At 42.3% G+C, this 23367-nt stretch overlaps 1 protein-coding gene across 3 annotated transcripts in view; it reads right to left on the bottom strand.

Moving 5' to 3' along the window:
- Window positions 1–4272: 4272 nt before the first annotated feature.
- Window positions 4273–23367, bottom strand: part of LOC106588820 (Y+L amino acid transporter 1) — a 35526-nt gene continuing 16431 nt past the window's right edge. For 2 of the 3 annotated variants that reach the window (XM_014178271.3, XM_014178272.3), the window contains exons 4-10: window positions 18433–18558; window positions 18033–18177; window positions 17151–17274; window positions 12039–12239; window positions 11688–11837; window positions 11340–11523; window positions 4273–7672 (exon numbers count right to left, since the gene is read on the bottom strand). In XM_014178271.3, coding sequence (XP_014033746.2) covers window positions 7578–7672; window positions 11340–11523; window positions 11688–11837; window positions 12039–12239; window positions 17151–17274; window positions 18033–18177; window positions 18433–18558 — 1025 coding nt within the window. In that variant the 3' untranslated portion in view covers window positions 4273–7577. The remainder of the gene's footprint in view (window positions 7673–11339; window positions 11524–11687; window positions 11838–12038; window positions 12240–17150; window positions 17275–18032; window positions 18178–18432; window positions 18559–23367) is intronic. The other variant, XM_082970201.1, reaches the window with a different exon arrangement.

Here is a 23367-nt window from a genome sequence, read left to right as displayed (position 1 = left end):
ACACACCAATCAGCAGCCTAAGCCAATCAGCTGGCCATGTGAGTTGATGCGTGAGCTGATCCCAGCCTCCCCTTCAGTTCTACCTCCTCGGCTCCCCCCTAAAGCAGAGAGGCTCAAGCTCAGTTCTACCTCCTCCCTCCAGCAGAGAGGCTCAAGCTCAGTTCTACCTCCTCCCTCCAGCAGAGAGGCTCAAGGTCAGTTCTACCTCCTCCCTCCAGCAGAGAGGCTCAAGGTCAGTTCTACCTCCTCCCTCCAGCAGAGAGGCTCAAGGTCAGTTCTACCTCCTCCCTCCAGCAGAGAGGCTCAAGGTCAGTTCTACCTCCTCCCTCCAGCAGAGAGGCTCAATGTAAGATGTTCCACTGCTATCTCCACACTCTTCTCTAGCAGCATATAAACAATGAATGCATGCATATAGCTGTACACACAGGTATGTAAACAATAAACATAGCCTGAAACTATCTATTTGTATTTATGTGAAGGAGAAAGAGTAGAATAAAGACACTCAACATGGATGGCCAACAGTACATATAAATATATCCAACAACAGTCCAGTTTGGGGGGGGGGGGGGGGGTGAGAGGAAGGTAGGAACTTAGAACACCAGCCATGTTGCCTATATAGAGGACCTCTCACTGTGCTTCCATTATGTAAGACAGCAGACTACACCACAACATTCCTCCATCTCCAGCACTCAGAGGACATCTAATGGATAGGTTTATATCTAGTACAAGGCTCCTTGACAGAATATATAAGCTATGAACTCCGATCCATAAGAGGCTTCTGGGCACACCCATTAACATTGAATGTAACTCCTGACTGCAACGGTTTTCAGAACTAGGCTAGTTCACAGCACTATATCTTCAACTACAGCGCTCAATGTGCTGACTGACTGGCTAATGACTTCCTCGGTGTGCTTCTCCATTACACAGTGCATACTAAACAGGCAGCAAAAAGCATTTCTCAACTCACTCAAAGACCATAGACATAGGCAAAATAGACAAAGGCACACACACTACTCACTGTTAAACTCCCTGTGGCGGGCCCGGGCCCTCCAGGGCCGGTTACGGATCCAGTGCAGCCGTCGAGACAGTTCCATGGCCTGGTGCCAGCAGTGTGCTGTGGCACGAGTCATCCACCATCCGCCTTGTCCCCGAGAAAGGAGCTCATCCCTGGGCTGTAGTGGCCCAGCTCTGGACCTGTCCCTGGACAGCTCCCTGCTAGGATATGAAGTTCCTATGGATCTCAAGTCAGACTGGCTGGGTCGATCTGTTTGTTTACAGCCAGTCCTGGCTCTACCAGAGAGTCTAGTGAGGACACTGTGATGGTGTGGATCATCTCTCCTCTCTCCCCCTTCTTTCTCTCAGCTTTATTTTTAATGCATGAGTCTGTGGAACCAAACTCCCTGGGCTGGGCGGAAGGCTCAGGGACACACAGACACACACACACACACACTCCCCAGGCCTAAGCACCTATCAATGGGTTGCATCTGAGACGAGGACAGGAGTACACACCCTGCTGAAACGTAATCCGCTACGGTCCGGACCAGAGGGGAGGGGTGAGGACAGGAAACGGTCACATACACAGACTACCTGACTCAACACAAGGCCATAATATATAGGGCCTACTGCATTGTCCTAACTATATAAACAAAAGATAATCTTCAGTTGGCTGAATCCCAACAGATGACTTGACATTCATTTTGCCTGCAAATCCATCAGGTGCTTGCTTAGAGATCGCTAGTGAACAATCCTCTCAGTTGTTATGTATAGTACAGTGCACTGCACTCAGAAACTATTCACACCCCTTGACTTTTTTCACATTTTGTTGTGTTACAGCCTGATTTCAAATGGATAAAAAAAATAAAAATTCCTCACTCATCTACACACAATAACCCATAATGACAAAGTGGGAAGAAAAATATATATTTTTTTAGCAAATTTATTGAAAAAGAAATGCAGTATCTCATTTACATAAAAGTATTCACACCCGAGTCAGTACTTTGTAGAAGTTCCTTTGGCAGCAATTACAGCTTTCTGGGTAAGACTAAGAGCTTTCTACACATGGATTGTGCATCATTTGACCATTTTAAAATTCCAAATTGTTCAAGCTCTGTCAAATTGGTTGTTGATCATTGCTAGACAAGCATTTTGAGGTCTTGAAGTAAATTTAAGTCATAACTGTAACTCAGCCACTCAGGAACATTCACTGTCTTCTTGGTAAGTAACTCCAGTGTATATTTGGCCTTGGTGTTAGGTGCTGAAAGGTGAATTAATCTCCCAGTGTCGGGTGGAAAGCACCACTGAAACAGGTTTTCATTTTCCAGGAATTGTGTACAGATCCTTGCGACATGGGGCCGTGCATTATCATACTGAAACGAGGTGATGGAAGCGGATGAATGGCACGACAATAAGCCTCAGGATCTTGTCACAGTATCTCTGTGCATTCAAATTGCCATCAATAAAATGCAATTGTGTACGTTGTCCGTAGCTTATGTCTGCCCATACCATAACCCCACCATGGGGCACTCTGTTCATAACATTGACATCAGCAAACGACTTGCCCACACGACACCATACACGCCGTCTGCCCAGTACAGTTGAAACTGGGATTCCTTACACTTCTCTAGCGTGCCAGCGGCCATCGAAGGTTAGCATTTGCCCACTTAAGTTGGTTATGATGCCGAACTGCAGCCAGGGCAAGACTCTGGTGAGTATGACGAGCACACAGATGAGCTTCACTGAGACGGTTTCTGACAGTTTGTACAGAAATTCTTCGATTATGCAAACCTACAGTAATCAGCTGTCCGGCTGGCTGGTCTCAGACGACCCCACAGATGAAGAATTCGGTGGAGATCCTGGGCTGGCGTGGTTACACGTGGTCTGCGGTTGTGAGGCCGGTTGGATGTACTGCCAAATTCTCTAAAACTATGTTGGAGGCTTATGGTAGAGAAATTACATTCAATTCTCTGGCCCCAGCTCTGGTTGACATTCCTGTAGTCAGCAAGCCAATTCCACACCCCCTTAAACTTGAGACATTGGTGGCATTGTGTTATGTGACAAAACTGCACATTTTAGTGGCCTTTTGTCCCCAGCACAAGGTGCACCTGTGTAACGATCATTGATGGATTATCTTGGCAAAAGAGAAATGCTCATAAACAGGGAAATAAATACATTTGAGCTCAAAATTAGAGAAATAAGCTTTTTGTGCGTATGAAAAATGTCTGGAATATTATATCTTAGCTCATGAAACCAACACTTTACATGTTGCATTTATATTTTTGTTCAGCATATCACCATGCTCAAAGGTCGCTGGTTCAAATCCCCGAGCTGACAAGGCGAAATGTCTGCCGATGTACCCTTGAGCAAGGCACTTAACTAGTTTCTCTGGATGAAAGCGTCTGCTAAATGACAGAAATGTACACGTGGTCTCCATATTAAAAAACATTAGCGTTTCTGTAAAACATGACTCAGACTTCATTCTGTTTTAATTCCACTTCACATATCTGAATCTTTCTAAACCATAAAGTATACCTCTTTGCAATATAAAGCATGTATATTATAATATGCAGCGCTGTAAACAAATACAAAATGGAACAAAGCAGACAGTCAGACTGGAATAATGACAACATTTAACATGTATACGTCAACACCATTAGGGAACAACTACTAGGAGAGACTAGAACTTGATCATCAATGGACCACATAAACAGATACAACGGAACACAACCCGCCGTATAGGAATGAATGTCAAGACCGCAACATGACAACATGGGGGAATTTGGAAAAAGAACACTTCACTGAAATGTTCTAAAGGATGACGTGATGGGTGGTGGAAATATTACAGGTAGAGGCCCATGTGTCCTCTGTGCACAGCATTTTATTAACATTTGGACAGTAAAGATGTTGCAGATAAACAAAATAGTCATTACAAAGATCCTCTTCTTGGTATGAGAGAAACAATGTCAAGGACACCACTATAGCCTGGTTCTATAGCAGCTGGTAGGACTGCACAAAGCGATGTGGGACCAGGCTAACACTCCCACATCATATATCTTCCTAGGCTGTGTTTACACAGGCAGCCCAATACTGCAAAAATAAAAAGTCTAATTAGGGAAAAAAGATCAGAAATGGGCTGCCTGTCTAAACGCAGCCATAGAAGGCCGCACAACAATATACAAGATTGCCTACATTTGGTCTGGCAGACAACACATTTACAAAAACTGCATATAATACTCTTACAAGAAGAACAAGAGAAACTGTACACACACACACCACTGATTTCCCCTTTGTGAGAGATTTTATTCACCAAGTTCAGACACCCAAATATAATATTCCTACTAAAGATTGAAAACAGAAATGCCTGTTGTTCTGTAATGTATAGTGACGGACCTAGTCGCTCATTGTGAAGTTAAACCTTTTATTTGTAAAGTAACATGCTTTAAACATAGCTGTACACATCCTGTGAATTAGGAATGACGGTAGGAAATGCCTATTTCAGTCACGTGGATGGACAGATTGAAGCTAATGAGTTCATTTGTTAAAATGTCACCAATACTTTGGAATCCATAGTTATGCAGTAATGTAGAGTAAAAATGATTGCAGAAAGTGAACCAACAGCAGTCGAAGATAAAGTGATATCACCAAGGGTGACATTGATAAAGCAAGTGAGATGGGTCGAGCACAGTCCACACTTGCTCTGCCATAACCTGGCCAGAATAATTCCCAAATGGGTTTATGTGCTTTATAGGTGAAACATCTGTCGCTGTGCCCTTGAGCAAGGCACTTAACCCTAATTGCTAATTTCAGTCACTCTGGATAACAGCGTCTGCTAAATTATTAAAATTTCAAATGTATACCTGACCACTGAGAACTATAAAAAGCGACCAAAAAACCCCTCCAAAAACATTCAAATGGCAGTCATACATGCATGGAAATGTTTCCGTTTCACATTCAGTTCATGTAGTGCAAACAAATTGATTTGATTGACAGGTGAAGGGACTTGGTAAACAGCTTTGGATGGAATTAGATAATTTATTAAAAAGGGTCAATATGCAGTTGCTACATCGATTTTTGGACTTATAAATGAATGATATGTACCCATTGATTCTTGAAGAATATAACTTAAATGCCTTATGAGCTTAGTTCAACTGCCATTCACCATCAGAACCGAGATAAAGAAGCTTACATTTTCTGTTTGTAAACAAAGTAAATGTAAACAAACAGCCTCAAAATGGTTAAGACTATCATTTTGATATCATGGATAGTCAGTCCTTGCATCCATAGCACCGTCTATGAATTTGAGTGGTTATATTTCTCCCTCAGCTTTTTACCAAAACAGGGGCGGGGAGTACCCATTTATTTAACTAGGCAAGTCAGTTAAGAACAAGTTCTTATTTACAATGACAGCCTACACGGCCAAACCTGGAAGGCGCTGGGCCAATTGTGCACCGCCCTATGGGACTCCCAATCCCGGCCGGTTGAGATACAGTCTGGATTCGAACCAGGGTGTCTGTAGTGACGCCTCTAACACCGAGATGCAGTGCCTTAGACCGCTGCGCCACATTGTTATAGTTTAAACTGCTGATTTCCCCTTTAAAGCAAATTTCCAATGACAACATACATGCATACACCAATAAGAGACAGCACATTCAGAACAACAACTTTTGGAAGCAAGTGCCCCGAGTGCCGTGATCCACAACATTGACTTGCTCTCAACAACCTGACGTTCATAAAACTACCACTAGATGGTGCATAGAAATCAAATATGGCTCAGCCAGTAGCTGTAATATTTGATCTGGCTTGTCAATGAATTGCATTGTAAAGAAGATGTCGCATTCCTCTAATCCTGCATCACATGTTCATCCAAATTGCATGAATGTGCATATTTATGGCATTGGATCCTACCAAATTCATGTTGTAGGATTTCTCGGTCTATAACAAAAGAACAATAGAGAGCGAGACATGCATGACACCATGGCAAGTCTATGGCAGAGATGGCATGAATAGGATCGCCATCTAATTGCATTAGAAAATGTTGTTGTTTTTTTTAATACAAAAAAATTTACTAAAAACATTGAGACCAGTCCTCTGTATATTATTGGAAACGTATCCTTTCTACATTACCCACATGTCTACGTCAGCAACTGTCCTTTTGGATCTTCAGATAGGCTTATGGGTTGAAATTAAACATCAGTAAATGTAACATCTTAATATCAAGCACAAAATTCAGTAAGTGCTGTTAACGTGTCACTGCTGGTGATTTCATGTCTGTCTTAGAGAGCCATCTTGGTGTAATAAGGGCATAGGCTAAAAGTCAATGTCATCTACATGTTCCATTCTGGACATCAATAGGGCAACCATGGTAACAGCTGTAACAATGTCAGTAAATGGTGATATTGAAACATATCCTGTGTGTGCCATGGTGTGCAAGGCCAATAGAATGATAGCCCAATTCTGTCCACACATGAATGCTATCGGCAACAGTAACTACATTACTATCATCTGACAGATTAAATGGTGAGAAATAGCACAGTAAACAGAAAATGCAACGGCAATCTATTCTTATGAGAACGAGCAAGCGTCAGAGACAATATCTTAGCTTGGTTTGGTAGAGAGAAATAAAGAAGACAAATAAAGGACATTACAAAGTGGTCACAGAATATGGACCACTTTGTTCTTCCGGGTCAGCAGGTAGCCTAGTGGTTAGAGCGTTGGACTAGTAACCGAAAGGTTGCAAGATCGAATCCCTGAGCTAACAAGGTAAAGCGCTGTCGTTCTGCCCCTGAACAAGGCAGTTAACCCACTGTTCCTAGGACGTCATTGAAAATAAGAATTTGTTCTTAACTGACTTGCCTAGTTAAATAAAGATAAAATAAAAATTCACCATCTGTCAGCTTCACCAATAAACATTACTTTGATGCCATAATGGCTCAACCCATGGCAGTTTCCATACAGTACACGTGTCAGTCACTTGACAGCCACTAAGTTGGAGGAATCTTCAGTGACTAGTACAGGGAGTACTAACCTTAAACAAGACAAGCAGTTTGTTTGTGCACACACACCACACCTGGCCTAGTGCAAGTAAAGTAGGGCCAGAATGGGCATCTTTGACTAACGCTTCCAACTTTCAAAACAAATAACTCATTTAATATAAAAAATATCAAATCTCCACTAGCTTTATTCAGTAGGTCCTGCTGATGAAAACCTACTCCTCCTAAATGGTTAGTAGGACCTGTTCAAATCTCCATTTGAATTTATTTCGTTGTTCAATGGTTAAACTCCCATGGTTGATCGTCTCCATAGGTGTAACCAGTAGGAGTGAACTACATTGTGCTGCATGCATGTGGTTGTCAGAGTCCACCAGCACTAGAAAGTGGCTTTCCTCAGTACTCAACACACACACTGTATAGTCCCATAGGACAAGCAAGTCACAAATTATAAATAGTAAAGTCCTGGTAAAAAGTAGATTAAAAATAAATGTTCATCATTGGCACAGAAGGAGTGTAGCTATGATTGTGGTCCTTCTGTTTCCACCTTTGGCTCAGTATCTACCTCCATCCCTCCACACCTCCTTTCATCCCTTACTCCAGCTTTTCGTCAGGGATGTTGTCCAGGTCTAGGTCACGTGACGCCTCACAGCACAGACACAGCTTCTGGGTATTTAGGGAGATCGCATCTGGGGAAAGGAAATAGAAGCAGGAAGTGTCAAATCCAAGCACAGCTCCCCGGAGCAGAGTGTTACAACTTTTACAGTGCCCCCAACCAGCCAGTGATTGTCAAGAAAATAACTGTCGTCCTCATGGTTATTGACTGTTAATTAACAAACATATTTAGTATGTACTGGCTTCCCTACAAGCCACTGATGCAGACCTTTGGAACATCTACATTTTAAAAGGTGTAATATAGCCTACACCTTCACAATAAATCCATTATTTATTTTAGACAGGTCTAAAGGAACATGATATGAAGAAAATTGCAGAACCCCTAGCCAACAGCCAATGGCATCGCACGGCGCGAAATACAAAACCAACTAAAATACCACAATTAAATTTTCTCAAACAATCAACTATTTTACACCATTTTAAAGACAAGACTCTCGTTAATCTAACCACATTGTCTGATTTTCAAAAAGGCTTTACAGCGAAAGCAAAACATTAGATTATGTCAGGAGAGTACCCTGCCAAAAATAATCACACAGCCATTTTCAAAGCAAGCATATATGTTACAAAAACCAAAACCACAGCTAAATGCAGCACTAACCTTTGATGATCTTCATCAGATGACACTCCTAGGACATTATGTTATACAATACATGCATGTTTTGTTCAATCAAGTTGATATTTATATCAAAAAACAGCTTTTTACATTAGAATGTGATGTTCAGAACTAGCATACCCACCGCAAACTTCCGGTGAATTTACTAAATTACTCACGATGAATGTTTACAAAAAACATAACAATTATTTTAAGAATTATAGATACAGAACTCCTTTATGCAATCGCGGTGTCAGATTTTAAAATAGCTTTTCGGCTAAAGCACATTTTGCAATATTCTGAGTAGATAGCTCGGCCATCACAGGCTAGCTAATTTGACACCCACCGAGTTTGGTGCTCACTAAACTCAGAATTACTATAAGAACAATTGGATTACCTTTGCTGTTCTTCATCAGAATGCACTCCCAGGACTTCTACTTCATCAACAAATGTTGTTTTGGTTCGAAATAATCCATAGTTATATTGAAATAGCTCCGTTTTGTTCGTGCGTTGAGGTCACTATCTGAAGGGTGACGCGCGGGCACATTTCGTGACAAAAAAAATCTAAATATTCCATTACCGTACTTCGAAGCATGTCAAACGCTGTTTAAAATCGATTTTTATGCTATTTTTCTCGTAAAATAGCGATAATATTCCAACCGGGCGACGTTGTATTCATTCAAAGACTGAAAGAACAAAATGGAGTAGTCTCGTGGACGCGCATCTCCAGTGTCACTGTCCCCAGGCAGGCCAGTAACAAACAGAGCTGCTGTACTTAGCCCAGAGACTGCAGAGCTCTAATTCCACTTTCTGGCGCCTTCTGAGAGCCAATGGAAGCCTTAGAAAATGTCACGTTACAGCACAGATGCTGCATTTTCGATAGAGAGGCTACAGAAGGACAATAAATTGTCAGACAGGGCACTTCCTGTATGGAATCTTCTCAGGTTTTGGCCTGCCATATGAGTTCTGTTATACTCACAGACACCATTCAAACAGTTTTAGAACCTTTAGAGTGTTTTCTATCCAAATCTACTAATTATATGCATATTCGAGTTTCTGGGCAGGAGTAGTAACCAGATTAAATCGGGTACGTTTTTTATCCGGCCTTGAAAAAATACTGCCCCCTATCCCAAACAGAAATGGGTATTCCCAAGAGCACAACTTTGGTTTTAGAAGTGGGAGGAGTCCACTGGGTCCTAAAGCACACCGTTGACTTGTATTCCTATATGCTTCATTTAGAGTTATTAATGTAACTTTAGTTATTCTACAAACGTTGGGCTATATGTTTAGATTTGTTTTATACATTGTAAGGCTGCATGATGCGACTAATGATGATTTGAATAAAGTTGCTTGAAAGGCATGAGCTCTGCTTTGTTTTTTGTGCAGGCTGTACACACTACATCACTCATTCATTTCCAATTTAACAAGCACTTGATAATGCCTTGAATTTCACAGCGGCATCCCCTTCTGCGGCCAGTGGCCGCTGTGCCCTTGGTACTGCGTTGTGCCCTTCTCCCGAGTGCTGCGAGCTCCGAAGCGCCGCTCACTCACATTGCTCTCCATCACGTGATCGGGTCTTTCACAGACTACAAGTAAAGACAGACACATCGGGGATGCAACTGCGTGCGTCCTTAGCCAATTCCAAGGTGCATATCGAAGATACTGGAAGAACTGTCCACATTTACTTTTCATCAGCCAAAAAGATGAGTAGGCCTTACCAACAGCAAAAGCACTAGCCTATGTCAATCTACTATCCCCCATAGTACAAAAGTCAACCTATTCTGTGTGAGAAATAAATATTCTAAACAGTCTGGGACAGTTGTGCGATGAGATAGATCCCAAATTAATACAACCACTAGCACCAACAAAGGTTTACGCAACACAGCTAACGCAAAATATCAAAACGTTTAGCTTAAAGTTTTCATAAACTATTATTCTTCACATTATAAGCGCAGCAATGCGCACATGGCAGTAAGCTATAAGCGCGAATGTTCCATTAGTGGGAAAACACCAGTATCAAAAGTGACCGCAAATGCAATTATGCATGTAATGCTTTTATTATAAAGGTGCATTTTTATGGTAAAAATGATGTTCCTCAAACTTGAAACTCCCGCGATGCTTATGTATGCCAGTTAGGCTCTACAGCCCTTGTAAAGCAGATTAATGTGCTTCATTTTAAGAAGTTATTTGGTCACTTTAGTGTGTGCAACTACGATTCTAAAAAGGTCGCAAAAATAAAAAGGCATTGTTTCTTGTGCTGGGCATCATTCACAAGTGATAATTCACAATAGGCTAATATTGTCACCCATCAGACTATTCTTGATTGAATCTCGTCTTCACATATACGTGAAATTTGTTTTGATTTAGAATTGGCCATTATCAGGCACCATTCTCAAAACCGGGGCAGCGAAAAAAAGACATGTCATCTACGGTATGCACTTAAATAGCGAATGGAGGACGCTTTTGCCGTGGTTAATTTTCATGCCAGCCAGGTAGCTATACTCCTGTTGTAAAGCGAAGCAATGTGCTAAATATTAGGAAAGTTGAGAAATAAATATAGTAGGCCTAGCCTATAGAGGGCTGATGGGATCCTCTGTTTAGTAGAGGCCATCACTGTTTTCTCAAACAATTACCTAGCCTATAGAAATGTTGCGCAACATGAGCTCATGGGCTCTCATGAAGTGTTTGATTAGATTTTCAAAAACAATTGCTTTGATGTCAGAGTGATTAGAGGGACAATAGAGTGCTGAGTACCAGGAAGTTGGCAAATTTGGTAGGCTACTAATGACCATCAGCAGCATCAGAGCTTGGAGAAGCCTAATGACCGTGACTAAACGGTCATGTTGAATTTGACCGCCGGTGTGGCGGTAATACGGTCACCGCAACAGCCCTACCTCCAACTACAGTAGATCTAAATTTGGTTGCCCAATTCCAAAATCACAAGGTAACCATGATATGAATGTATAGCTTTCCACCATGTATATGTCTTCAAACAAAGTCTACCTATTATTCCCCATGAATCAATCTTTCCTGTTGAATCATGTCAGCTCTATTCATTACATCTTAAGGTTGTTTCAGCCCAGTCTCACCGAGCATCCTGCCCAGGAAGGCAGGTCTGGAGGAGGGGGGCAGGTGGATACAGATGTAGTACACTGGAGCTCCAGACAGAGCCACTCCGATACCAACCAGAGAGTTGATGGTATCACTGTAGAGAGGTACTACCACCAGGAACACACTGCATAGGCAGTACACTATAGGGAAGAACAAAGAGAGCTGGAGAGGGAGAGAAAGAGGGCGAGAGAGAGCAAGTGGGGGCCCGAATTATGCATTCCATCATGTTCCCACACATTCCTCAGAGCAGTTGATAAAATAACTGATAGAAAAGTAGATAACTGACAGGAATTAAGACATTTAGTAACCGTGAATAAGGTCCTTACCTTGACGGGCCGGGACATGTTGGGAGCCTTGAACCGGAGGTATATCTGGCTGGCGACGGAGAGGCCGATGAACAGCCAGTAGTTGAAGCTGAAGTAGTTGATGAGCTGGAACACGTCCTTCACACACAGGTAGATCAGAGACATGCCACCCTGCAGGAGACACAGAACACTTCATAAATCTGATCCTAGATCAGACATGCCACCCTAAACCAGACAAGGACAGTGCCCACACACACCAGCAGAATAAACCCTACATTTTTACAGAGAAAAGGATTGTAAAGCTACTATATGCAACATCACACTCCCCGTCAATCACTGTGTGACATGACATTTAAGTCGTCATTCACTGACGTTGAAGAGCAGTGCTGGAATGGGGGTGTAGCGCTCGACGTGGATCATGCAGAGGACGTTGGGTAAATGGCCCTCCCTGGAGCCCACGAAATACAGCCTGGAGAGAGCAATGATGGCGGAATTGAGTCCTCCGGAACAAGAGATGGCCACTGACAAGGGGATCAGCCATCGAGCCCAGCCCAGGACCAAATCAGAAAACGTCTGCAGAGAAAGACAAGACAACATAGGTTCACATCTGAGATTTGGATACAGAAACCTAGGTTAGGCTGCATTCCATTTATTTCAACCAATTCAGCAATTTATCACCTTTCCATGGGGAGAATTGGATTAGGAATTTTCCGTTTACCTCCTGAATTGCAATGGAATTTACCCCATCTCTGCTAACAACCGTCAACACACCTAAAAAGGACACTTACTCAGGGCATTTTGTAACTACATGATCGTTATTAATTACCATAGTCCTGTGTACAAGCTAACCTCAGCAGCTAGAGGACTTTCCCTCTTGGTTATCATGTCAGTAAGAGTCACAGGAGAATAGTATAGCTGGTGCCCCAGGCAAGCAGAGCAGCCAGTCTCCTACTGATGACATCACAGGAACCAGAGAACAGAACAGATGCTGCCCATTAAGACCTGCCCCGTGACCTGCTAATGGTTTAACCATGGTGTGTGTGTTTGAAAAGAGAAGCCTTTTTCATTCATCATGATTGACTTACATGGCAGGTCCCAACTCATCCATAACCCTACTAGTGGTGAGCGATTAATCAAACATTTGTTTTATACTGTTCAATTCAACCAAAACATATTTCAGAACTTTTATCATTTCTGAATTTCCTGCACTGAATTACAGTGGTGGGAAAAGTACCCAATTGTCATACTTGAGTAAAAGTAAAGATACGTTAATAGAAAATTACTAAAGTAAAAGTGACCCAGCAAAATACTACTTGAGTAAAAATGTACGTATTTGATTTTAAATATAATTGATAAAATGTACTTAAGTATTAAAAGTAAAAGTATAAATAATTTCAAATTCCTTATATTAAGCAAACCAGATGGCACCATTTTATTTATGGACAGCCAGGGGAACACTCCAACACTCAGACATAATTTACCAACGAAGAATGTGTTAAGCGAGTCCTCCAGAGAGGCAGTAGATGACCAGGGATGTTCTCTTAACAAGTGCGTGAATTGAACCATTTTCCTGTCCTGCTAAGCATTCAAAATGTAACGAGTACATTTAGGTGTCAGGGAAAATGTATGGAGTAAAAAGCACAGTATTTTCTTTAGGAATGTAGTGAAGTAAAAGTTGTAAAAAATAGTAAAGTACAGATACCAAAAAAAGCAACTTAAGTAGCACTTGAAAGTATTTTTACACCACTGCTCAATTGAGAATTTCCACATTGCCAAGTAGGGCTGCATGATATGTGCAAATAATCGAGGACTTATTTTTTAACCAAATGTTGCAAATGCAATTTGACTTGCGAATTAGAGCAAAACTGTTGGAATCATGTAAATAGAATGACAGTTATAATTCTATAGTTAGAATATAATAGTGGGCACTTTGAATACAGTGTTGTTTGAGATGACAAAACATTTAAATATCGTGACAGGGTAGGAACTAAAGTGTTAATACGTGTTTCCTAGGGGACCCAATAAGCACGGGCTACATTGCATGTTGTCTCAGCTACTTCATGTAGCTAACATATTCTTACAAATAGCTTTGCACACATACCTCTAACTCCCTTTGATTTAGAAGATACTGTTGCACAAACATGCTGGTTTAGGTCTACACCATCACTGGTATTATCAGGCTGTATTAGCTAGCTACGTTTGCTCTTACTCAATACATTATTAGCTAGCTAGCTATTAGCATTAGCGGTTAACAATTAGCGTCTCACAAGATTTAGGGCAACTTGCTAAGATGTTGCTTTGCTGCTGTAAGAAACAAACTAATAATGTCGTGGTCGAGGCGCTGCTTGAGTGACAGGGGGCGTGGCTAGGTCTGTGTGGAAAGTGACACGGAGAGAAAGAGCGGAGAGCGATGACTCAAGTAGCGATGTAAACTATAAAAACTGACATTACACATGGCGCATGACATTTAACAAACCAAACATTCAAATACCGGTATAGAAGGTAAAGTAAAATCCCAAACCGGTCCCTGTATCAATACCGGTATATCATAAAATACGGTATACCGCCCGCCATACTTTGAATAACTAGTAAAATGGTTGTCAGACAGCTCTGCAGAATACTTAGGCAGCTACTAACGATGAGGGTTTGAAATAATTTCACTATTCGAATGGTATCATGAATAACTGTGAAATACGTGTTTGACCTGCGCACTGCTGCACGAGGGAGAGACGCTGGCGCTCTATTGCAGCTATGGAGGGGCCGGCGAGATGGGAGCGAGCAGACGGAGGGAGGGAGAGTCATTTAGCCAAAGAAACTCAGCTAACGTTACAGCCAAGACTACAGTCGTGGCCAACAGTTTTGAGAAAGACAAATATTAATTTTCACAAAGTCTGCTGCCTCAGTTTGTATGATGTCAATTTGCATATACTCCAGAATGTTATGAAGAGTGATTTTTTACATTTACATCATTTAGCAGACGCTCTTATCCAGAGCGACTTACAGTAGTGAATGCATACATTTCATACATTTTTTATTTTTTTTTTTCTGTGCTGGCCCCCCGTGGGAAACGAACCCACAACCCTGGTGTTGCAAACACCATGCTCTACCAACTGAGCTACAGGGAAGGCAGTGATCAGATGAATTGCAATTAATTGCAAAGTCCCTCTTTGCCATGCAAATGCACTGAATCCCCCAAAAAACATTTCCACTGCATTTCAGCCCTGCCACAAAAGGACCAGCTGACATGTCAGTGATTCTCTTGTTAACACAGGTGTGAGTGTTGACGAGGACAAGGCTGGAGATCACTCTGTCATGCTGATTGAGTTTGAATAACCACCCGAAGCTTCAAAAGGAGGGTGGTGCTTGGAATCATTGTTCTTCCTCTGTCAACCATGGTTACCTGCAAGGAAACACATGCCATCATCATTGCTTTGCACAAAAAGGGCTTCACAGGCAAGGATATTGCTGCCAGTAAGATTGCACCTAAATCAACCATTTATTGGGTCATCAAGAACTTCAAGGAGAGCAGTTTAATTGTTGTGAAGAAGGCTTCAGGGCGCCCAAGAAAGTCCAGCAAGCGCCAGGACCGTCTCCTAAAGTTGATTCAGCTGCGGGATCGGGGCACCACCAGTACAGAGCTTGCTCAGGAATAGCAGCAGGCAGGTGTGAGTGCATCTGCACAAACAGTGAGGCGAAGACTTTTGGAGGATGGCCTGGTGTCAAGAAGGGCAGCAAAGAAGCCACTTCTCTCCAGGAAAAACATCAGGGACAGACTGATATTCTGCAAAAGGTACTGGGATTGGACTGCTGAGGACTGGGGTAAAGTCATTTTCTCTGATGAATCCCCTTTCCGATTGTTTGGGGCATCCGGAAAAAATCTTGTCCGGAGAAGACAAGGTGAGCGCTACCGTCAGTCCTGTGTCATGCCAACAGTAAAGCATCCTGAGACCATTCATGTGTGGGGTTGCTTCTCAGCCAAGGGAGTGGTCTCACTCACAATTTTGCCTGAGAACACAACCATGAATAAAGAATGGTACCAACACATCCTCCGAGAGCAACTTCTCCCAACCATCCAGTAACAGTTTGGTGACGAACAATGCCTTTTCCAGCATGATGGAGCACCTTGCCATAAGGCAAAAGTGATAACTAAGTGGCTCGGGGAACAAAATATCTATATTTTGGGTCCATGGCCAGGAAACTCCCCAGACCTTAATCCTATTGAGAACTTGTGGTCAATCCTCAAGAGGCGGGTGGACAAACAAAAACCCACATATTCTGACAAACTCCAAGCATTGATTATGCAAGAATGGGCTGCCATCAGTCAGGATGTGGCCCAGAAGTTAATTGACAGCATGCAGAGGTCTTGAAAAAGAAGGGTCAACACTGCAAATATTGACTCTTTGCATCAACTTCATGTAATTGTCAATAAAAGCCTTTGACACTTTATGAAATGCTTGTAATTATACTTCAGTATTCCATAGTAACATCTGACAAAAATATCTAAATACACTGAAGCAGCAAACTTTGTGGAAATTAATAATTGTGTCATTCTCAAAACTTTTGGCCACGACTGTACCTAACTCGTAGCAGCCACAATGTTATTTATCATCCCCTATATAACAGTGCCTGTCTTGACTAAGCTAGCAACCTATAGCTAGCTAAGCTAATTGAGGACACATGGCTGCGCTTTCTCCCCAAACCCATTCAGATAAAGTTGGTTGCTCGTTGTAGCCTACTCATCATTTCGCAAACTTTTAATTCCATAATTGTATTCCTTCTTGCATTAGTGAATTTGCGCTCCACTTGCTACACATTGAGCCGCTTTGATTGGCCAACAAACAAGCTACACGTGAAGGCTACCGTTCTTTTTATGGGGCATATCATAAAAATGTAATTGAAAAGTTGTGTTTTATAAAATGTATAATTTGAAATATAAATGGTATATCCTTGTACGCAACATGGATGTTTACATTTTATTTAGAAAAAGCCTTTGTGAAAAATCGGCCTATTTTTGGCCAACATTCATACTCACAAGTATTTGAATACTAACATCAGTTCGTATATTCGAATAACCGTGCACATCCCTACTACCTAGCTAAATAGGATGACACAAAGACAGTGCAGTATAGGGAGCACAGGGTTAACGTTAGATGGTTGGCTGCTACTTCCTGAACAGAGATAAAATGACTAAGGAATTAAAAACGAAGTAATATACACAACTGATATTTTATTATTTCAGAGTAATGTCCTTTTTCTATCGACATCTACCCAATGTGGACCTGAGAGACAATGGAATGTTTTCGGCAATTGAACATTCACTATTTTGGGCTTTAGAATTTCCATTAAAAAGCTATAAAATCATTCTCATGTCATTATTTCATAACTCATTTAATGTTGTAAATTATCTAAACCGACCTCAAAATGCACCAATCGCTCAGCATTAAACCCCACACAACCTCAAATCCAGAGCAGAGTGGAACTCACCACAGCCACAGCATCACTGGCCAGCACGGTGCCAGCATCCATAACGGTGTAGTAAGCTATATTAGTCAGAATGTAAATCACTGTGACGATGGGCATGGAGATCCCTATGGCCAACGGGAGGTTCCTGGTGGGAATGGATAAAGAAATGTATAGAAAGCTTTACAAAAATACAAGGACAAACTTTGCGGGGAGAGAGAAACCTTGACAGGAACCAGACGGCCAGGGCCGGGCTTACGTTCCTTGTCTATATATAACAAGAGTCAGACTAAGAAGGGTCAAGAGAGGACTGGCAGTGCAGGGCTGGTGGAACATAGGGCTGGGTGGTACCGTTCCTATACCATACCGGGGTATACAGTATTACCGGCAGTGCAGGGCTGGTGGAACATAGGGCTGGGTGGTACCGTTCCTATACCATACCGGGGTATACAGTATTACCGGCAGTGCAGGGCTGGTGGAACATAGGGCTGGGTGGTACCGTTCCTATACCATACCGGGGTATACAGTATTACCGGCAGTGCAGGGCTGGTGGAACATAGGGCTGGGTGGTACCGTTCCTATACCATACTGGGGTATACAGTATTACCGGCAGTGCAGGGCTGGTGGAACATAGGGCTGGGTGGTACCGTTCCTATACCATACCGGGGTATACAGTATTACCGGCAGTGCAGGGCTGGTGGAACATAGGGCTGGGTGGTACCGTTCCTATACCATACCGGGGTATACAGTATTACCGGCAGTGCAGGGCTGGTGGAACATAGGGCTGGGTGGTACCGTTCCTATACCATACCGGGGTATAGAGTATTACCGGCAGTGCACACAAGTAGCGCTATTTCTTTCCAAACTTAAAAATCTAAATATAAACATCATGACAGACTGCCTCACCTCTTCGGGTTCTTGATCTCCTCGGTGATGAAGTTGAGTGCGTCCCAGCCCGAGTAGGAGTAGAGCGCAGCGTACAGAGCCAGGGCCATGTCCCCAGGGTTCACTTTAGAACCCTTAAACAAATCATCAAAGTTCTGCGTCTGGCCTACAGACAGAGGCCAGGGATCACATAATGAATTAGATATAATAGATAAAAATCATTGTAACGGATTAAATAATTTAGTTAAATATCATAGCTCTTTTCCAATGCTCTTTACATTGTAAGGGGGACTCATCTCATCCACTACAAAACTCACACACACACACCTGGTCAGCAAGTGAAGCTCTATCATGAATAGGCCAGCACACTGACGTTACAGACAGGTGGGTTATGTGTCCCTAGCCAGATGCCGTACTGTACCTTGTCCCAGCTTGATCATCCCAGCAATGATGATGACAATGAGGGCCAGGACCTTGGCTACTGTAGAGACCACCTGGAGAATGGCCCCCCACTTCACCTTCATACAGTTCACACACGTCAGGAGACCTAGAGTGGGAGAGGAGGAAGAATACTGTAGCAGACCACTCTCTGCAAGCAACTCCAAAGCAAGTGTTGTTTCAAACCAGGGTTAGTTCAGGTAAATTCTATTTCAAACTGATATAAACCAATTCCATTTCCAAACCTGGTTCAAATCATGTATATCATGAAAGCAGAAGAGCGTTTTTGCTGACTCGTTGAGTTAATGGGCTGCTACTAGTTATCAGTAAAGCAGAGCGCCGGGATGAAAAGGCTAATGGCTTAGGAACGATTCCAGATAAACCTGTCTCTGACTATCCACCACTACACAGGGAGCTGATAACACTACAGTCCAGGAGGACAGGACTCCATCTGTGGGCCTGCATGTATAGTAATTCTCTCAGATAACATTCGCAGGAAAGTGTGCACCTGCAGGCACAGACAGAGGGATTTCACTTTATCACTGTGGCGTTGCACAGAAATGTCCTCTCCTCTGGTACCCTGGTCCCAGTGGATATGGGCATGGCTTTGCATTGTCATCCCAGAGAAGGCCTGTAAAGGAAAATAAGCCTGAAGCTTCTTACTGTATTTTCAAGTGGCTATTCAAGGAAGGCTGACTCCACAGCCAATCGCTTAAACATACCCTGGAGGTGTACTGGAAAATATTTGCTGCTGTTTATTTGGTAAGTAAACAACTGAAATAAGTTACTTAAAAAGTCATTCTCTTGGGTATGGTTTAACATGTAAACACTAGGCCTATAAAAAAAAGATGCAGAACTGAATTGATAATCTAAGGAAAGCTCATTTGGAAACACACAAACCTCCGTAGACTATATTTGGAGCATGTTACACGGAATCATTCACCAACGTGTAAGTCAACTTAGATTCACTATGTGACCAGTTTCTAAAGGTTTCATTTGTCAATTTACCATACATACTCGAAGTACATATCTCATAAATAGGAAAGTTGTCCCTTAGAGCCGGTCCAGGATTCCGGTTTCACTCCCTGTGGTTCTTATTGAGCCTATAGGCTAGTGCAAATACTGACTTAGCGGGTCTCAAAGAGAGCAGCGTTGGCATCGTCCAGAGAACAGTCACCTGGGCCTCTAAACGCTACACTAGTTCAAGGACAGATTTTAGTAGTGTAAAGAGACGGATCTAAATTCAAATCTCGCTTTCCCAAGCCACCTCCATAGGTAGTGTGGGACACATCTACACCACATACCCCCCTCTGTGAGTGGTACAGTGTAAAGACAATGGCTCGCCAAAGCCACATGTCCCTGCAAGAATGATCTTAATTACCTTAACACCAGTAGACAGCATTTTTGTTGCTAGCCATATTGAAACTTAAAGGCTTTCAAAAATGTCCACACATTTGAGAACCATTGGACTATTCAAGTGAGAAACATTATGTGCAATATGGTAGATGAGAAGCTCCTGTATACGGACAAAGAAAAAGTATTTGCCCTCCTTCTGATTATCTACTTAAGAATATATTTTATACTGAATGTTATCAGATCGTCAACCAAAACCTAATATTGTACTGAAAAATAATAAAAATGCAACTTGTAAAGTGTTAGTCCGTGTTTCATGAGCTGAAATAAGATCCCAGAAATATTCCATATTTCTCTCAAATTTTGTGCACAAATGTGTTTACATCCCTATTAGTGAGCATTTCTCCTTTGCCAAGATAATATCTTTATGGGTCTGATTACACAGAATTATCATTATACAGGTGCACCTTGTGCTGGGGACACAAATTTTGAAGGAGCGTGCAATTGGCATGCTGACTGCAGGAATGTACACCAGAGCTTTTGCCAGATATTTGAATGTTCATTTCTCTACCCTAAGCCGCCTCCAACAACATTTTTAGAGATTTTGGCAGTATATCCAACCGGCCTCTCAACAACAGACCACGTGTAACCACGCCAACCCAGGACCTCCACATCAGAATTCTTCACCTGCGGGATCGTCTGAGACCAGACACCCAGACAGCTGATGAAACTGAGGAGTATTTCTATTAGAGGTCAACCGATTATGATTTTTCAACGTCGATAATACCGATACCGATTATTGGAGGACCACAAACCCCGATACCGATTAAATCGGCCAATTAATTAATTAATTAGTAATAATAACAATTACAACAATACTGGATGAACACTTATTTTAACTTAATATAATACATAAATACTATCAATTTAGCCACAAATAAATAATGAAACATGTTCAATTTGGTTTAAATAATGCAAAAACAAAGTGTTGGAGAAGAAAGTAAAAGTGCAATATGTGCCATGTAAAAAAGCTAACGTTTAAGTTCCTTGCTCAGAACATGAGAACATATGAAAGCTGGTAGTTCCTTTTAAAATGAGTCTTCAATATTCCCAGGTAAGAAGTTTTAGGTTGTAGTTATTAGAGGAATTATAGGACTATTTCTCTCTATACGATTTGTATTTCATATACAGTGGGGGAAAAAAGTATTTGATCGCCTGCTGATTTTGTACGTTTGCCCACTTACAAAGAAAGGATCAGTCTATAATTTTAATAGTAGGTTTATTTGAACAGTGAGAGACAGAAAAACAAAACAAAAAAATCCTGAAAAACGCATGTCAAAAATTTTATAAAATGATTTGCACTTTAATGAGGGAAATAGGTATTTGACCCCTCTGCAAAACATGACTTAGTACTTGGTGGCAAAACCCTTGTTGGCAATCAGAGGTCTAACGTTTCTTGTAGTTGGCCACCAGGTTTGCACAGGAGGGATTTTGTCCCACTCCTCTTTGCAGATCTTCTCCAAGTCATTAAGGTTTCCAGGCTGACGTTTGGCAACTCGAACCTTAAGATCCCTCCACAGATTTTCTATGGGATTAAGGTCTGGAGACTGGCTAGGCCACTCCAGGACCTTAATGTGCTTCTTCTTGAGCCACTCATTTGTTGCCTTGGCCGTGTGTTTTGGGTCATTGTCATGCTGGAATACCCATCCACGACCCATTTTCAATGCCTTGGCTGAGGGAAGGAGGTTCTCACCCAAGATTTGACGGTACATGGCCCCGTCCATCGTCCCTTTGATGCGGTGAAGTTGTCCTGTCCCCTTAGCAGAAAAACACCCCCAAAGCATAATGTTTCCACCTCCATGTTTGACGGTGGGGATTGTGTTCTTGGGGTCATAGGCAGCATTCCTCCTCCTCCAAACACGGCGAGTTGAGTTGATGCCAAAGAGCTCCATTTTGGTCTCATCTGACCACAACACTTTCACCCAGTTGTCCTCTGAGTCATTCAGATGTTCATTGGCAAACTTCAGACGGGCATGTATATGTGCTTTCTTGAGCAGGGGGACATTGCGGGCGCTGCAGGATTTCAGTCCTTCACGGCGTAGTGTGTTACCAATTGTTTTCTTGGTGACTATGGTCCCAGCTGCCTTGACATCATTGACAAGATCCTCCCATGTAGTTCTGGGCTGATTCCTCACCGTTCTCATGATCATTGCAACTCCACGGGGTGAGATCTTGCATGGAGCCCCAGGCCGAGGGATATTGACAGTTTTGTGTTTCTTCCATTTGCAAATAATCGCACCAACTGTTGTCACCTTCTCACCAAGCTGCTTGGCGATGGTCTTGTAGCCCATTCCAGCCTTGTGTAGGTCTACAATCTTGTCCCTGACATCCTTGGAGAGCTCTTTGGTCTTGGCCATGGTTGAGAGTTTGGAATCTGATTGATTGATTGCTTCTGTAGAAAGGTGTCTTTTTTACAGGTAACAAGCTGCGGTTAGGAGCACTCCCTTTAAGAGTGTGCTCCTAATCTCAGCTCGTTACCTGTATAAAAAGACACCTGGGAGCCAGAAATCTTTCTGATTGAGAGGGGGCCAAATACTTCTTTCCCTCATTAAAATGCAAATCAATTTATAACATTTCTGCCATGCGTTTTTCTGGATATTTTTGTTGTTATTCTGTCTCTCACTGTTCAAATAAACCTACTATTAAAATTATAGACTGATCATTTCTTTGTCAGTGGGCAAACGTACAAAATCAGCAGGGGATCAAATACTTTTTTCCCCCACGGTACCTTTGACTATTGGATGTTCTAATAGGCACTTTAGTATTGTCAGTGTAACAGTATAGCTTCCGTCCCTCTCCTCGCTCCTACCTGGGCTCGAACCAGGAGCACATCGACAACAGCCACCCTCGCAGCAGCGTTACCCATGTAGAGCAAGGGGAACAACTCTCCAAGTCTCAGAGCAAGTGACGTTTGAAACGCTATTAGCGCGCACCCGCTAACTAGCTAGCCATTTCACATCGGTTACACCAGCCTAATATTGGGAGTTGATAGGCTTGAAGTCAAACAACGCAATGCTTGAAGAATTGCGAAGAGCTGCTGGCAAAACGCACGAAGGTGCTGTTTGAAATAATGCTTACGAGCCTGCTGCTGCCTACCATCGCTCAGTCAGACAGCTCTATCAAATCATAGACTTAATTACAACATAATAACACACAGAAATACGAGCCTTTGGTCATTAATATGGTCGAATCCGGAAACTATCATTTCGAAAACGAAACGTTTATTTCAGTGAAATACGGAACAGTTCCGTATTTCATCTAACGGGTGGCATCCCTAAGTCTAAATATTCCTGTTACATTGCACAACCTTCAATGTTATGTCATAATTATGTACAATTCTGGCAAATTAATTACGGCCTTTGTTAGGAATAAATGGACTTCACACAGTCCGCAATGAGCCAGGCAGCCCAAACTGCTGTATATACCCTGACTGCTTGCACGGAACGCTAGAGAAGTGACAAAAATTCATGTTAGCAGGAAATATTAACTAAATATGCAGGTTTAA

The sequence above is a fragment of the Salmo salar genome, chromosome 27 (genome assembly GCF_965601325.2).
Source record: "Salmo salar chromosome 27, fSalSal1, whole genome shotgun sequence".
Classification (NCBI taxonomy): domain Eukaryota; kingdom Metazoa; phylum Chordata; class Actinopteri; order Salmoniformes; family Salmonidae; genus Salmo; species Salmo salar.
The sequence above is the reverse complement of the archived record's forward strand: the minus strand, read 5'-3'. Positions and strand labels throughout refer to the sequence as shown.